The sequence below is a fragment of the Glycine max genome, chromosome 3 (assembly GCF_000004515.6).
Source record: "Glycine max cultivar Williams 82 chromosome 3, Glycine_max_v4.0, whole genome shotgun sequence".
NCBI lineage: Eukaryota > Viridiplantae > Streptophyta > Magnoliopsida > Fabales > Fabaceae > Glycine > Glycine max.
Genome location: NC_016090.4, coordinates 26,872,475 through 26,890,590, shown reverse-complemented (window position 1 = coordinate 26,890,590; position 18,116 = coordinate 26,872,475). Strand labels below are relative to the sequence as shown.

The following is an 18,116-nucleotide window of genomic DNA, read 5'->3' as shown; positions in this document are numbered from 1 at the left end:
TGATATACTAAATTAAAATAGGAGTCAACAAACTTTTTATACATTATTATATTTTATGAATAAATAATATTGTAAAAAAGTTACACTATCAATATATAGACTATTTATTCCTTTTAATATTATAAATTCTTTTGCATACTTTAATTTGAGTATAAATATTTTTCTTATTACTATCTAATTATAAATTGATATGATCATATTATAGTCAAGGGTGTTTAACTAGGTTATTTGAGTTAAAGTGTGTGAATTGTTATTAATGTTATTAATTCTTGATATCGTATTTAATTTTTACAAATAAAAAAATATGTTTACTTTTGTAATAATTTTATCAAAATTCATATTGAGAATAATTTTAAGCTATTGATAATATAAAAAACGTAACAATCTATAAAAACTAACCTTTTTATACATATTAGATAAACTGCAACTTCTATTCTTTACTTTGGTATGAGATACCTGTATCTTAAAATTTTGGTAACTAGAAAAGAAGATAGTAATAATAAATACATGTCTTCTGTTAAGAGTTTTTGACTTTTGTTTATTTTACTATAGCATCTGACATCAGAATACCGCTGCCATCAACAACTTAAAAAAACAAAAGGTCAAAACAGTGTTTCTCTTCTTTTTGAGGTTCTATTTAACCCCATTGTATTCCCATCTATTCTCTTCCCCCCTTTCCCTTCTCTCAATCTTTCCCAGCTTTTTTATTTACCAGACACACTCACTACTTCCCTTTTCACACCCAACTATCTCTCTCCCTCTCTCCTCAACTCCAACCCAATCAACCCACTTCATTAATCACTCCAATTGTTGTCCCACTTTGTCACATTGCTACTACTACTCCTTTAACTCCTCTCCCTTGTTTCCTAATATAATTCCCAAAATCACAATCATTTTGCTTCAGGTTCCAGAGACATATACATAATAAACCTTAACAAACTCCCAATTTTTTTCAGTTCTTTCTGTTATTTTGTTTCCGGTGCATATCACTGCCACCACTGCCACCACCACCACCCCTTGATCTGAACAAAAAATGGAAAACCAGTTCTTTCTGAATTCTGGGGTGTCACAAACACAGCACCACCACCCTCTTCACTTAGAATCTTCACCACCATCCAATCCTTCTTCAGTGCCCTCTTGGCAATCACTCTCACCACCAAACATGGGGATTCAACCAACAGTTATGAATTGTGCCTCTGAGCAAACACAACAAGATTGCTTTTACAACTCCAATTGGGACAAGTCAACAACAACAGATCAAGGCCTTCACCACTTTGATTCCTCAGCACTGAGTTCAATGGTCTCATCACCAGCAGCATCATCCAACCCCAACAACAACATGTCCAATGAGAATTTCATCATCCGGGAATTGATGGGGAAATTGGGAGCTATTGGGAACTCTGATGAGATCCCACAACACTCTCCTCACCCTTTGGTTGTGGCATCTTCTTACATGAATACTAAAGGCAATAACAGCACCAACACTTCATGCTACAGCACCCCTTTGAGCTCCCCTCCAAAGGTGAACATTGTCAACAGCTTGGTGAATTTGAGGTTGGCAAATTTGGGAGGGGGAAAGTCAACAACAACGGTTTTGAATTCCAGTGTGGCTGAATTCTCAGCTGATCCTGGCTTTGCTGAGAGGGCTGCAAAGTTTTCTTGCTTTGGCAGCAGGAGTTTCAATGATAGGAGTGTCCAATTGAGGGTGAACAATGCTGAATTGGCTCAAAGATCTGCACCAGCAATGGAACATGGTGGGAAGTTACCTAGAGTCTCAAGCAGTCCATTGCTCAAAACACTTGGATCTCAAATGGGTGCCCAAGAGAACAAGAATTCAGCAATTCATCAGGAGCAGGAGAAAATGGAAGGGGCCAATTCTCAAGAGGAATCTACAATTTCTGAGCAAACCCCAAATGGGGAAATTGGGGTGAAAACTTCCCAAGATATTATGAATTCCAGGAAAAGAAAAGCTTCTTCCAAAGGAAAAGCCAAAGAAACTTCAAACACTACTAATCCTACCAAGGTAAACAAAAAAAAATAAAAATAATAAGAGTACTTTTTTAAAGTCAAACTTCCATTTTGTGATGGTTTTTGGTTCTGCATATGGTTTTAAATTGTGGTCATGGTCATAGTTTTGTCCCATTTCTTGATATTGGGGGAAATTCCAGCGGATGTAATCAAGGACCGTTTTCTAAAACCTTGATTCTGCGAGGCAATTTTGAAATCTCAAAGGTATTCTTTTCAATTCAGGGTGTTGAAGGCAGTGAGTATTCAAATTCAAAGCGCAGCAAGCCAAATGAGGGAAATGAAAATGGCCAAGTGAAGGTTGAGGAAGAGTCCAAAGCAGAGGAAGAGAAACAGAGCAAAAGTAACTCAAAACCTCCTGAGCCACCAAAAGATTACATTCACGTGAGAGCAAGAAGAGGCCAAGCCACTGACAGCCATAGTCTAGCAGAACGTGTAAGAATTCAGTGCTTTTGGTTCCCTATTAATGACACTTTGCACCAAAAAAACTATGTGTAGCTTTCATGTTGACATTTTATTAACCTTGAAATAGGTACGGAGGGAGAAAATCAGTGAGAGGATGAAGCTGCTCCAAGATCTTGTACCAGGTTGCAATAAGGTATATGCAGATAAAGTTAAAATCCAAAGAAGATTGATTGGCTTATGTTATGCTGGTAAATGTGAAATTCAGTACTTTTACTAACTTTGGTATGAATTGAATTGTTTATTTATTTATTCTTTATAGGTCACTGGCAAAGCACTTATGCTAGATGAAATTATAAATTATGTTCAGTCATTGCAACGTCAAGTTGAGGTAACCAACCTTAGCAAATAAGCATCTCAATTCTCAAAATGATTGTCATCATGTGTGTGTTAGTATTCTTGCTCACTAAGTTATGCTTTTTTTTTTTTTTATCTCCCTGATGGCAGTTTCTGTCTATGAAATTGGCTTCTGTTAACACAAGGATGGATCTTAGTATTGAGAGTCTTGTTACAAAAGATGTAAGTTTTATTGCATTAGACAAATACTATATTATGGTTTACCTTTTTTTTTCTCCTCAAAAAATTTGTTGCTTTTTAGTTTTTTTTAAGAAGATTCCTGAAATGGGGTTCATTGGCTTTTGATGATTTCAGGTATTCCAATCAAACAATTCTTTGGCAACACACCCAAATGCAATAATATTCCCATTAGGTTCCTCAGCACAAGCCTTTTATGGGCACCAGCCTCAGCAAAACAACCCAGTTTTCCATAATAACATACCTAACAGAACGGTGACCCACTGCTCAGTGGACCCATTAGATACTTCTTTGTGCCAAAATCTTGCCATGCAGTTATCTCCGCTAGATGTGTTTAATGAAGGTGGCTCTCAGGTAATTATAATCTTCTACTTTTCTCTACAAATTAATAATGAAAGAAAAAAAAGTCCATTACATTACTAGAATTTTTATTTTTTATTTTTGAACATTTCTTAAGATATAGTGTAAGCAGAAATATTAAGGTGATTTAATTCAGTTGGTTGAGAAAAAATAAGTGGGTTATTATAAATACATTCTTGGATTCTCTTGGATAAAAAAAAACATAGCATATGCAAATCACAAATTATTAGGAATGTTTAATTTGTTAATTTTTATAATAATTATTTTAAAATTAATGCTAAGTATGATTTCTGATTATCCTAAAAATTGATTTATGATTGGTTCACAATACAATATTTTTTACTAGTATAGAAATTATTTTTTTTATAATTTTTTTCCCCTAACACTTGTGTCTAATGATTTTTCAGTTTCCATTAGCATTCTTAGAGGATGATCTCCACACCATTGTTCAGATGGGGTTTGGCCAAGCTGCTAACAGGAAAACACCAATACAATCCTCGAGTTTCAACGGTAATAAAGTAGAAAAGTCACCCATTGTTGACACGTTAATGAAATATCATTTTCATTAGGCCCAACAAAATTGACATTATTCTTATTCTTATTATTTATTTATTTTTTGTATGAGCAGGTTCAAATAATGTACCACAGATGAAAGTAGAGCTCTGATCAACAAGGACTCACCTTTCATTACGCCTGAATTGAAGCCCAGAAGATTAGGAAGACTACTGTATACAACAACAGAATATTTAATTCCAACAACCCCATAAAATATTATTATTAAGCCATTATTACCATTAGATATATTCAATAGGAGAACCCTTTTTTTTTTCTTTTACTTTTCTCAATTTTTTACCTCCCTTCTCCCTTTTCTATGATTTCAGTTTCTTATCTTATGGGGCATGTCTTTTTCAAATTTTCTTTTTCCCCCTTACAATTATTCACTGTAAAATCTTAGGACCGATTCTGTATTCTCTGGTGCAAATTCTTATTATTATTCTGGCACCAACTGTATGATATATGGCTAATTAAACAAAGATTTTCTACCAGCATTCATGTCTCTCTTCACTCGCTTCCTATTAATATTATTATTTTATTATAAGGATAAAATTTTATTAATGATTGTCATTAACATAATTGCTAAATAAATTCTATAGTTTATAAAAAAAAGACTATATACTAAATAAAACTATTTTATAATAACGTTCACTCACATATTATCATGTTCACTTTTATGATAATTATGTAAAAAATCATATTAACAATAATAGCGTGAAATATTTTATACTATCAAATTTTATATATTTTAAATAAAATATTTTTTTATAATAAAAATTTTATATATTTTAGATAAAATATTTTTTAGATAAAATATTTTTTTCTAATAATTTTTTATTTATTTATCCTAAAACATTGGTTAGCGTATGCCCGTTAATAATTGGTACATCACATCAACCCACTACGAATTTTCGTGGGTCTTCACTAAAATCTCGTTAAAGGTCATGTCAATTTACCTTGCTAAATCACAAAATCTGGTGGATATGATTTCAGTTGTGTTGTAACCAGCTGTATTAATGGGGTCTCCCTTTTGTCTCAAAAGTCTAACTATAAATGATTAGGACACTTTTTGGTTAACTTGAGCCATGGTCAACCATAACTTCTGGCATTTCTTGGGCTTATATTTTCATTTCTTTTAATTAATTCATCAAAAGCAGAAGCTTCTGTGCCGGTTTTTTACATTTTTTTTTTATAAGTTTTACTATACACAATAGAAATTTCCCAGAGGGTAGATAGAGGTTAGAAGAAGTTAGAACCGCCCCTATTAAAGAAAACACAAATTTTTAACTAATATATGTGAGCATCAAAAGAATCCCAGGTTGGCAGTGGTGAGATTCTGACTAGGCCCAATGAATCATAGAGCTTTATAATCTCACCAACTTTTGCTATGTACTTGTGAATAGGAAAAGGGGTTTCTAGTGGAGTTCGGGTTTGGAAAGATACACTTAAAATATTTGACTAATCACTTTCTGTTAGGAAAAATCCAGTTAGGGTTTAGCAAAAGATTTAGAGAATTATATATATATATATATATATATATATATGTATATATATATATATATATGTATATATATATATATATATATATTCTGCTTTTATAATGATGATAATGATGTTTCAAGATTAGATTTTATGTAAATTTAGTGGATTTAACTCCATTAGTTGAATAGGATGTGTGTTGTAAATTTTTTAATATCGTGTTTAATTCTTTCGAATGAAAAAAACTTCATCTAAATTATTTCAATTTTTTATTAACAGGCTAACTTTTGTGAGTTTAAGGAAATTGTATCTATATATAAAGTATAGAAAAAGTGTATAATAAAAAAGAAACAAAAAGAAAAAATATGAAAAAAATACAAAGTAATTAACAATATATAAATAATAGAATTAAATTATTACAATAAATTATTATATGAACAATATACCTAGACATCTATAGGTTGCAGTCATAGCCACTTTTTTTATTTTATTGAAGAGTCTATTATTGGGCTGAAGATTAGTGTGATTTAATAATTAGAAAGATGCTTTGAATGTAGTGTTGCGGACGGAACAGTTGTGCATCATAATGTAATGTATTAAGATATTTTATTGTATAATACAAAGTTTGTTATTGCTAAAGAAGATAAAGAAATGGAAATAGAAAATGTTAGTCTGGCAGTGTTGTCTCCCAAAGCTACAAATGCCCAATCATATTACGACGTGTCCGGGGATTGATTCTTTTGATATTTTATTATTTTCCTCGTCTGTCCATGCTGTTTTATTCTTCTTTAGAGTTCTTATATTTTAAATTTATGCCAATCGTAGTGGTAACTGATGAACGAAACATAACCTTCACTAGGAACATCCAGAGTGGAGTTGTTAGCAGGTAGCAAAGTTTAATTCATTTTAATATTTTTAAATTTATCCCTTTTTCAATTGAATTTTTCTATATTAGATTAGTTTATGTAGTCCTCAATACATTATAAATTACTCTATTTTCTAAAAAATATTTTTCATGTGTATTTATCAATAAAGGACAAGTCTACTTAATGTACGGTCCAAGCTACAGCTATTTTTTTCCTTCTAGCAAGAATTCAAGTTGCAATTGGTCAGTTTGTTTCTTGTGCTAACTTCAACCTTTGCTGGTCATAAATACTCTTTTTGATTCGAAAAACAAAACTTAGATATAGCATCATAGGTATTGTTAGTGTTGCCTTTTTTTTTATAATTAAAATTGATATTTCATCTCGTTGTCACTTATAGTTATTGAGATGAAACTAATAATTAATAGTTAAGATAAAATATAGATTTTGATTTGAGAAAAGTACCAACAATACATATAATCTTTTATTTAACTTTTGTCTTCAATTTAAGATTATTTTTTTTTTTTTTTTTTACAATAACAACAACATTGAACTTTTTCTTTTTTACACTTGTACAAATTACCTAAACTCTCAACCATTAGGTCGATACTAGCAACTTAAAAGTGCCTTAAAAAAAGAACTAGCAAGTTAAAAGTGTCTATTGGTACTCTTATGTGTCTACTACCGCTTCCATTTAAGAAAATTTATTTAAAATATTCATATTTTTAGTTTGATCAACAAAGATGAAAAAATTATTTTATACAAAAATAAATTTACTTATAAAGAGTATATTGGATAGATTGCCAATAGACACTCTTAATTCAAACATAAAACTCAGAATAAGGTAAGACTTTTGGTTAAATTTAATTTTCTCTTATTGAGATTTTAGGATTAAATTGTGTAATGTCATGATTTTATTACTTGTGTGAATAAGTATTTAATTTTAATTGTTAGATGAAATTACATATGACTTTATGTTAATGGAGATGCTAGTTAATTTAATTTGCCTAACTTTGGTGTTGTATGAGTGTTAGTTGGCTTAGACAATTATGGGGCTTAAATCTGGTCACAAAAACATGTAGAGGAAGGGTGAGAATAGAAGAAATGGGTAGCTAGATAGGAAAAGGGACCAAAGATTAACCACCCTTGCTCATAACCCCTTCAAAGTTGAAAGAGTCCTAAACTCTCTTAATCTCATTGTTTTCTTCATTCCCTCTTGTGCTTTGAGTCCTCTTCTCCTCAAGAGTTAACAATGGTGAGATTTCCCTCAATGGAAGCCTTGTTTTCTGCATCTTAGAGTCCCCTTGCTTAATTCTTAGTTGGTAAGTAACACTCATTTACTCCTTTTGATTTTCTTAAGCTCAATTTCTCCCTTTGCATGAGCTCTCAAATGGGTTTTTTGTTAGAATATAGTTTAAAACGGTTCTGATGTTGATCTAGGTTCTATTAGCTAATCTTGAATCATAAGTTGAGAAAGACCCTAGAGATTCACCAATTTCATTCTTGCACCTTCCCTTTATAAGAAGCTTGGGACCCTAGGAAATTATTTTGGGTAAAGGAAGCTTTAAATATGTAATTTGTTGGTTGGGCTGAGTTTTGGTGTTTATTTTGTGACTTTTGGTTGTTAAATGATAAATTTTTATGTTGAATTGGTCGATTTTTTTCTTGGTGTGGATTTAAGGTTGGTTGCTCTATTTTGAGACCAAATTACGATCTATAGAATTTGTAGTCTCGTTGAGCAAGGTATTCTCGCTAAGCGAGAAAACCCCATTACCTTGAAAATAAAGAGAGAAAAGGAAGAAAGTTTAGTAATTTCATATGACTTGCTAAGCGAGACATTCTCGCTATACGAGAAAACCCCGCTGGACTAAAAAATTTTAGAACTTACAAAGAGCTCACTAAACGAGACAGACCAATCTGGCCTGGCTAGTAATGCTCTCTAGGTGAGAATGCTAGTTGTTAATTTCTTCTGTTTTGTCTAATTACTTCCCAAAATTTTAGTTAATGGTTGTTTTCTCTTTTCAATAATGAATGTGATTAATGATGAAAATATTATAATTTGGAAATCTAGAACATTTTTAAGAATATGTTGGGTCTAAGAACTATTGATGTGTAAGAGTGTAGAGTGTCTTGTTGAGCTTATGGAATTGTTAGATGAGTTCCTAAGTGTGTTGTTAAGAATGAGTATGGACTTGTAGTACCATATTGGTCTGATGTACAATGCATACATGGCATTGCATATGGGTAGGCACATAAGTTGAAAGTGTTCGGTGGGCTTTCAGCCTACTGTTGGAGGTTTTCATGATGACTAATGGGAATGGGTCTATAGAATAGACGAGTGGGAGAAGTCCTATAAATGTAAGGTCATGCAAACCTTATAGAGGTAAGCCAATACACACCACTTGTCTATCTTCGATAAAACCACATTGCCTCCACAGGTTCAACTCAAGGGACTCTCTGAATGATCATACAATAGAACCATGGTAAGTAGATATGAACACGGAAACAAGATGAATCACCTTGAAGTTTTCATATTTAGAAAATGATTTAGTTTTCTTTTAGAGAAGGATATTGATGTCACACTCAAGAAATAGGTGAGAAGGCGATTGATAAGTCATATATTTGATCGCCAGAAGTTTCCTTGATAAGAATAGATTCAATTCTTAGCCCAAGAACCAAAGGAAGCTCTCACAAAAAGGGAAAAAACTAAAACTTTCATTCAAACTCCAAATTGCCTCAAAGCTAGAAAGTTCCTACTATTTATAGGCTAGGCTTACTTCTAAACATCCCACTAAGAATTAATTCCCATTTAGAATTAAATTCTCACTAACATTATCCATTAGCAATAAAACCCCACTAACCACTATAATAACTTGGGAAGCCTAAAAATATAAAATATGACCTAAAAGATGTCAATAGCCATATGAACTTATTACATGAAAATAAAATACAAAAATTAAAGAAAAATTAGAAAATGGGCCTAAATTAGTTCTTTAGACCAAAATGTACGTAATCCATCCAAATAAACTATAGCCCACAGTTGCATATCGAGTATAAAATCTTAGGCTCATTGTGCTCTTAAAATTATTGTCTTTAAGTTTGATGAATTTATCTTCAAGTTGTAGAAATGAAACAATACTTGGTTTGGGCACTTTCTCTTCTTAGTTCTTTTCGGTCTTGCTTTTGTCATTGCAAAAGATATTTGAAGTGATTGGACCCTTGCTGGATCATATCATAAGCAATGTTTTAAAATTCGATCCAGAGGCTGATCTGGTTAGTGCACTAGATCACTGGGTCAATGGTCAAACTAGTGGGTTACTGATTGACCTGCATGACTCGTTCTGCATTAAAATAAATGAAAATTTTATACCTGTCTTAAAAAAGTCACAAAAAAACTCATCACAAATTAATATAATTCCATAAGCTCATTCTTCAAGTTCAAACTTCCAAATGAAATCCATCATCCATGAGTTCAAACTTCAAACATCAAAGCTCACAAAGAAATAAAAAAGTTCAACACAAGTTCCAAACATAAGTTCCAAAACAAGTCCAATTTTTTTCTATGACCAAGGAGCATAAGTTCTCATTATCATATTCGAAAACTCCTTCTTCATCAAGGAACTTAGAATCTCCCATAGTAGCTTCCTGAACATTGTTTTCATTTAAATTCATCTTTTCAATGGTATTGTCTTTTGCATCATTAAAATCCTCATCATCCAAATTTAAAGGACCTATGGCAAAAAAATAAATAGGAAGTAGTAATTAGCATGTAGTGATAACAAGTATGAAAAAATACAATCATAATAAAAATATACCAATATCACTTGAAATTGGTTGGATGGTCATATTTGCAAGGTCTTTACGTAATGCATCCACCTCCTCATTGGTTAAGAATGGTGGTGAATCCTCCATTACCCAATCCACAAGATCATCAAGTGTTTCCAAATTAACAGGATCATAGCTTTGTTGTCTCTTTTTCCTAAACACATGTACAAATATCTAAGCATATGTATTTAAATATTAAAAGATAAACAATGAAAAAGAATAAAAATAATAATACCTATTTTGCAACCTCAAGTTGTAATGAACATAGACTAAATCATTAATTTTTTAATGCCCCAACCTATTTCTTTTTCTTTTTTGAATGAATATGCTCAAATACACTCCAATTACGTTCACAACCTAAAGCACTACAAGTTTGGCTTTAAACACGGATATCAACTAACTGATTCTTTGTATCAACAAATTCTAGAACACAATCTCCCTTTTGAACATGATCTCTCAAAAAATGATGTCTTATTTCTATATGTTTGGTTCTTGACTGCTGAACAAGGTTCTTAGATAGATTCATAGCACTCGTGTTATCACATCTTATAGGAATATGATCAAGAAATATTCCATAATCAGAAAGTTGTTGTTTCATCCAAAGAATTTGAGCACAAAACTGCTAGTAGAAACATATTCTTCTTCAACAATGGATAAAACAACACTATTTTGTTTCTTACTATGCCAAGAGACTAGAGCAGATCCAATGAAATGACAAGTTCCACTGGTGTTCTTTCTATCATTTTTAGAACCGACAAAGTCAGAATCAAAATATCCTATTAAATTGCATGTGGAATTTTTAGGATACCATAAACCTATATTCGTAGTGCCTAACAGATATCTTATACTTCTTTTAACGGCACTAAGATGTGATTGTTTGGGATTTGATTGAAACCTAGCACACATACACGCACTAAACATTATATCTGGTCTGCTAGCAGATAAATAAAGAAGTGATCCAATCATACCTTGATATTGCTTAATGTCTATTGACTGACCGGTTTCATCTTTATCCAAATAGCAAGCAGTACTCATTGGTATAGCCATATGCTTAGCATTCTCCATCCCAAATCTATGAATTAAATCTTTGCAATATTTTGTTTGATTGACAAATATTCCATTCTTGGTTTGCTTGATTTGCAAACCAAGAAAGAAATTTAGTTCTCCCATCATTGACATTTCAAATTCACTTTGCATGTCTTGAGAGAATTCTTTGCATAAAGAGTCATAAGTGGATCCAAAGATAATATCATCAACATAGATTTGAACTAATAAAATATCATTTAAATTCTTCTTAATGAAAAGAGTAGTATCTACTTTACCTCTAGAGAAATCCTTTTCTAAAAGGAACTTACTCAGATGTTCATACCAAGCCCTAGGGGCTTGCTTTAAGCCATATAAAGCCTTTTTCAATTTAAAAACATGATTAGGATTATCTGAGTTTTCAAAACCAGGGGTTGATCTACATACACTTCCTCTTGGATAAATCCATTAAAAAAGGCACTCTTCACATCCGTTTGATAAATTTTAAAATCCATTATGGATGCAAAGGCTAATAACATTCTTATGGCTTCTAATCTAGCAACTGGAGCATATGTTTTCTCATAGTCTATCCCATCTTCCTAATTGTATCCTTTGGCTACTAACCTAGCCTTATTTCTAATAACTATGCCATTTTCATCTAACTTGTTTTTGAATACCCATTTTGTTCCTATAACTGGGTAATTTTCAGGTTTCTCAACTAACTCCTAAACAGTATTTCTTTCAAATTGGTTTAACTCTTCCTGCATAGCTATTATCCAATGTTCATCAATTATGGCTTTTTTCAAATTTTTAGGTTCAATCATAGAAAAAAAATCCATATTATTGCATATATCTTTGAGAGAATGTCTAGTGGTCACCTCTTTTGATATATCACCAATGATGTTGTGAAGAGGATGATATCTAGAAGCTCTCCATTCTCTTGGAAGATCAGCATTTGCTTTAATTTCACTAATGTGAAAATCTTCATTATTTCCATCTCCTTTACCTTTGTGATCTTCTCAATGAATATGCATTTCTTCTAATGATTCTGAAATATCATCTAGCACATCTTTTCTTGGTAAAATTTGAATTTTTATATCTGGTAATCGATTACACAAATGTTGTAATTGATTACAAGCTTTTAAAATTTAAATTCAAATGTCTAAAAAGTTGTTACAAACAGTTTTAACTTCTGGTAATCGATTACATACTTTGTGTAATCGATTACAGGCTTTGAAAATCAAATTCGAAATTTTTAAAATTGTTTCAGAAATCAATTCAGCCACTGGTAATCGATTACATCCTCTGCTAATCGATTACCAGAGAGAAAATATCATATTTTTGAAATCTTAAAAAACTTTTGTAAAATATCCTTTAGTCAAACCTGTGCAACATTAATTAAGGAATTCTTTCTAAGATCCTAGGAACTAAGTACATCATTCTTCTTGAATTTTTGGATTCTGGACTTGGATCGTGCTCATCTTAGGCATCATCAAAACTTCATATCATATATGCTTCTACACAAGGTAGGTGAGGATTATCTCATTAGTTAGGCCATTATAAATTATTTTCCTATCATATTGCCCATGGCCTACCTAAGAGAAGGTGTCCTGCCTCCATAGGAACTACATCACAAATCACTTCATCCTTATTTGTTCAAATGGAGAAGGGCACTTTCACTTGTTGATTGACTATCATCTCCCCTTGCTCATTAAGCCATTGAAGTTTATAAGGCTTTGGACGGGGAGTGATAGCAAGGCTAAACTTAGAGACTAATCTTGTGCTTTAACAATTGCAACATGAACCACTATCTACAATGAGAGAACATGTGTTATAAAATTTTTTACACCTTGTGTGAAAAATATTCTCTCTTTGAGATTGGGTCAAGTCACAAGATTGGCCTCCTAGAAGCCTCCTGACCATTAAAAGGTCCCTTTCTTCTTGGGGGTAGATTTCTTCACTAGATTCTTCCCCTTTTGCTTCTTCACTTCCACTAGAGGAAGGTGAAGTAGTAGCCTCATCTTGGCTACTATAAATGTCCTATCCCTTCATAATCATGATTTTCTTGGTGGGGCATTGAGAAGCAATGTGTCCTCCTCCAAGACATTTAAAGTACTTTATAGAGCTAGTCTTCTCTTGCATACTAGCCTTAGGGGTTTGTTTTTCTATTGTCTTCCCCTTATCATCTTTGGGCTTAGAAGTTGCAACCCCTAAGATGCCTTGACCTTGTGATACAATCCTTCCAAGGAGGGGACCCATCACCTGAGCCATGGTTAGGAGACTTCAAGAAGATTGGGCTAGAGATGTAGGAGAAGGCCCTAGGGTTCTCATGAGCCTTAGGGTAGATTTTGGGCCCATAGGCCAAGTATGAGCTCACTTATCTTTGTACATATTAGATTAGGGTTTCATTATTTTTGGGCCTTGTATTTAGGGCTCCATAGTGAAGAGAGGGTACCTTAGTAATGTAGGATTTTTCAGCCCTTGTATTTTAGGACACCTAGACTAGTTTTTGTATTAGGGGTAGTTTTATAATTTCACAAGCATTGAGGGCATTATTTGATGTGTGTGTGTTGGGAGAGAAATTTAATTAAATTGGGAGAAGTCCAATCCAATTAAATTTTGGACCATCCTAAGGGGGAGGTGAGCATTTGCTTGCTACACCTCATTGCCACATCATATAGTCACACTTTGTGCATGTCCTTCATTCTTTATATGCCTCATGACACCTAAGCACACTTAGTGGAGAATCTTGGACTTGATCTTAGATTAGTGGGATGAACCATAGCTAAAATTCACTAATCATAATTAGTGAAATTTTGGCTCCACAAATCCAAATTCAAATTCAAGTGAAATTTGAATAGAAATTCAAATTTCCCTCCAATTTTGTGTGACACTTAGGTTATAAATAGAGGTCTTGTGTGTGCATTTTTTCAACTTTGATCATTTGAGAAATTAGAATTCAAAGTTTAGGCCTCATTTAAGGCATAAAATTCGTGCCCCCCTCTCTCCCTCTCCCTCCACTCATTTTCTCCTACCTTCAAGCTCTTATCCATGGCCTCCTATGATGGTGAGCTTGTTCTTGACTCATCTTATCCTTGAAGTGGCATCTCCAATCATCTTTCCTCCTTCTCCATTCCGCTGCCATTGATCTTCAAGAAGCAAATGACTCATTGATGAAGAAGATCCAAGGCCTATAAGCTCTACATGGAGCTACATCACCTTGGTCTTTCTTTGGAAAAAAGTGAGAGCCATAAGATTTTGAAGTAGGCTTCCTTTTAAGTTGTTGCTCTACCCTTATGCAAAGTTAGACTAGGTCATCTAGGTCCATATATGGAAGGATCTCAACCTTGTCCCTCACTTCCACATTAAGTCCACTAAAGAACCTAGCAATACTTGTTTTTTCCTCCTCCCTAAGCCTAACTCTCAAAAGGAGTAGTTCCATTTATTGCCTATATTCTTTAACACTCATACTCCCTTGTCTAAGCCTTTGGAGCTTGTCCATAAGCTCTCTTTCATAGTAGGAGGGGATGTGCCTCTTCCTAAGGGAACTTTTCAAGTCATTCCAATACTCTACTAGAGGATCCCCATGAATCCTTCTTTCCCTAACAAGGTAAGTCCACCAATAGAGGGCATACCCTTGGAAGCTAAGGGTAGCCAAAGGAACCTTCCTTTCCTCACTTGTATGATGGCAAGCAAAGAGTTGCTCAACCTTCATTTCCTATTTTAATTAGCCTCTAAATTTTCCTTCCCATGGAAGTATGAGAGGTTAATGTTACCCTCTTGAGGATTTCTTTCATTTTCTCTCCTATGGGAGTGAGGTCTAGGATGTGACCTAAGCCTTCCTCCATAATAGTCACTAAGTTCTTTACTTAGGCTCTTGTAGGAGTCATGAATACTATAGGAGGCATGTTTTTCTTTTCTTAACTCTTTTAGTATTTTTTTTCTTTCTTCCTCACTTATTTGTTCCCTCTCATCTTGACTTATTTCTACCCTATCTTTTCCTTTTTCTTTTCTTTCTAGTTTTTATTTCCATAACTTGAGGGAACTCAACTAATCTAATATTCTAGATAGAGGGTTCTTATGACTAGTACCCTTGCCATTAACACTAGATGAATAATTACTCATGTTGGTTCCTAAGTTGTGGTTCTTCTTTCTTGGGGCTTTGCAAAAGGTAAAAGCTAGGGTTCAAAAGAACTCATGATAAGTGTGATAAGAAAGAAGAAAGTATTATGCAATAACAAGATAAACTACACGTGACTAGTAGAGAAAATAAGCTATAAAAGGAAGCAAGAAATTAAAGGGCAAGAAATATAAACTAGGCAGATCTTAAGAGTGTTCGGATGACCACATTTAAGGTTCCTAACAAAACACTCACTATCCTAAGGGAAAATTGCCTAAAATTATTACACACAAATGGAAGTAGGGTAACCTATTGGAGGCTCCTAACACACATCCAATGAAAGGCCTTTTTGTTAAAAAATTTAAAAGCAATGAAGATAAACGTACAAGTGTCCAATTACAAGTAAATTGCAAATTATAAAAAAGTCCTCAATTTTGGTGGTTGTTCTCTCTTTGGTGTTTCACTCAATTTGGAGTGCTTCTTAGTCCAATAGCTCTTAACGTAGTTGGCCCCTTGCTTCTTGACTCAAATTCTTCAATTGATGGCACTAATCCTCCTTTCCAATTCCCTATATGGCAACTCACAAACAAGGAAACAAAGAGACAAGCAATAACCAAAGACGAAAAAATGAAATGAAAGTTAAATAGAGTTTTAACAAGACAAATTTTCAAGGATTATTCAACAATTAAAGCAATGAAAAGCACATAAAAGTAAGCTAGGACTCAAAGAGAAACCTAGAATGACTCTAGAGTATAGTAAACAAACTAAAAAAAAGACTCAAGAAACCTCTAGTTTTGGCACTTGTTTTCACACTACTTTTCAATTGAAGTTTTAGAACTAAGATTAGTCTAAAATAGGAACTAATTATAGAACAAATTTTGAGCTAAAACAACAAGCACACTTCCCTTTCACCTTTTATTTTTTTAATTTTTCTTGGACACTGATTTTCCTGCCAACTTGTATGATTTTTCTTATTTTTTCTTTTTATCCAAATTACTTGGTTATTTTTTCTTCTTCTAATTTTTGTCCAGATGTCTAGAAAATTTAGTAACAATTTCAGCTCAAAATTCGTAGTGACCAATTCCCAGTAATTTTTACAAGTTCGTATGTTCAAGCTACTAACACCAGCGATTTCAGACTTTGAATTTTTTAAGCATGGTATATTGGTTGCCTTAGGTTTAATTTCAACTTTCCTATGTATGTTAAACTCACTAGGCCTGTTTACCATAATTTTAGGAGTTCAATATTCACTTAGGATCAAAATTTCAGCCAGTAATTCAATCACCAAAATTTAAATTCATAATAGATGCAATAGTAAGGAAACCTAAAAGTTCATGAAAAGGTTCACAATCAAAGAGTCTCTAAGAATTATGCATGAACATGTTAAGGAATAATTAACATGCAAGATTTGACTCAAATCAAATAATAGGATAAAGAAACTTTTATACACTCATGAACAAATGAGTTAGATAAAGAAACAAGAAAAATAAAATTCAGCACAACATAAGGAATATTATGTGACAAATTTCAAGACTAGACATGACTTCTATGACAAAACTACAATAGGTGAACATGTCACTCTAGATTTTTGAGGTTTTCTTCTACTTTAATTTTTTATATGAAGTTTATGGTTAAACTTTCAGCCACAAAAGAAATAGCAATAGAAAACTCAAACAAACCTAAACTCAACACAATTCATGGTTCAAGAACAAGAACAAGAAATTTGAACCATAGAAAAATCAAATTTAGCTTCTATAGCAAGTTTAATCGGTGGAAATTCTAAAAAATCATGTTAACAACATTCAGTACAAGACATGGAGGAGATACATGTTGAAAAATTAAGAAACAACTATGGAGGAGAAGGTAAAGCTGAAAATTAGTGGAGGTTTAAGGAGCACCTACTTGAATCTCTTGTGCTCTAATACCACTTTATGGAAGCTTGCTTGAGAAGCTTCTATGGAGGCTAGATCTTTGGGCTTCAATAAGGTCCTTCAATGCTGATTTTTCAGCCATGGAGTTGCAGCGGAAGATAAAGGAGAAGAGGTGAGGGGAGGCGCCATCCACTAGAGAATAAGCTATGGAAGGAGAAGCTTCACCACTAAGAGAGTGCCTTGGATAAGAAGCTTAGAGAGGAAGCTTCAATGGAGGAGGAGAATGAGAGGGAGGGAGGGGGGGGGGGTCGTGGGAATTGAAGGAGATTAGGAAGAGAAGTTGAATTTGGAAGTGTGTCTCATAAATTTCTCACTCATCAAAGTTATGACAAGTGTGACACATTTTCTATTTATAGCCTAGCACATGAGAAACTTCCTTGAGAAGCAAGGAAGGTAGCTTTATTGGGAAGCTAAAGGAAGAAAGCTTCCTTGAGAAGCTAGAGGGGGGCTACTCACACCCATGCCAAAATACATGAAAATACAATGGGAAGCTTCCTTGAGAATCTAGAGGGGGGCTACTCACACCCCTCCAATAGCTAAGCTCACCCCCATGCCAAAATACATGAAAATAAAAAAAAAGGTGCCTACTACAAAGACTACTCAAAATGCCCTGAAACACAGGCTAAAACCCCATACTACTAGAGTACCCTTAACTTGTACCCTTAATTTGTGGGGTACCCTACAAACCTAAAATGGCCAAAATACAAGGCCCAAAAGAAGGAAAACATATTCTAATATTTACAAAGAAAAGTGGACCCAACCTTGGCCCATGGGCTCAGAAATCTACCCTGAGGTTCATGAGAACCCTAGGACCTTCTTTAGCAGGTCTAGCCTAATCCTCTTGGAGCTTCTTGCTCATGGCTCTGCTGACTAGTCCCTTCCTAGGGAGGATTGCATCCCCTTTTCACCAGCCAAGTGACCCTTGATTCTATTAATTCC

General features: G+C 33.5%; 1 protein-coding gene across 1 annotated transcript; it reads left to right on the top strand.

Annotated features, from left to right (window-relative positions):
• Positions 1–604: 604 nt before the first annotated feature.
• On the top strand, positions 605–4,427 carry LOC100776143 (transcription factor bHLH62). Its single transcript, XM_006576574.4, has 8 exons — positions 605–2,023; positions 2,251–2,460; positions 2,558–2,623; positions 2,750–2,818; positions 2,935–3,006; positions 3,139–3,375; positions 3,789–3,891; positions 4,010–4,427. The coding sequence occupies exons 1-8, from the start codon at positions 1,034–1,036 to the stop codon at positions 4,045–4,047; spliced, it is 1,785 nt and encodes a 594-aa protein (XP_006576637.1). The 5' UTR covers positions 605–1,033; the 3' UTR covers positions 4,048–4,427.
• The last annotated feature ends 13,689 nt before the right edge of the window (positions 4,428–18,116 follow it).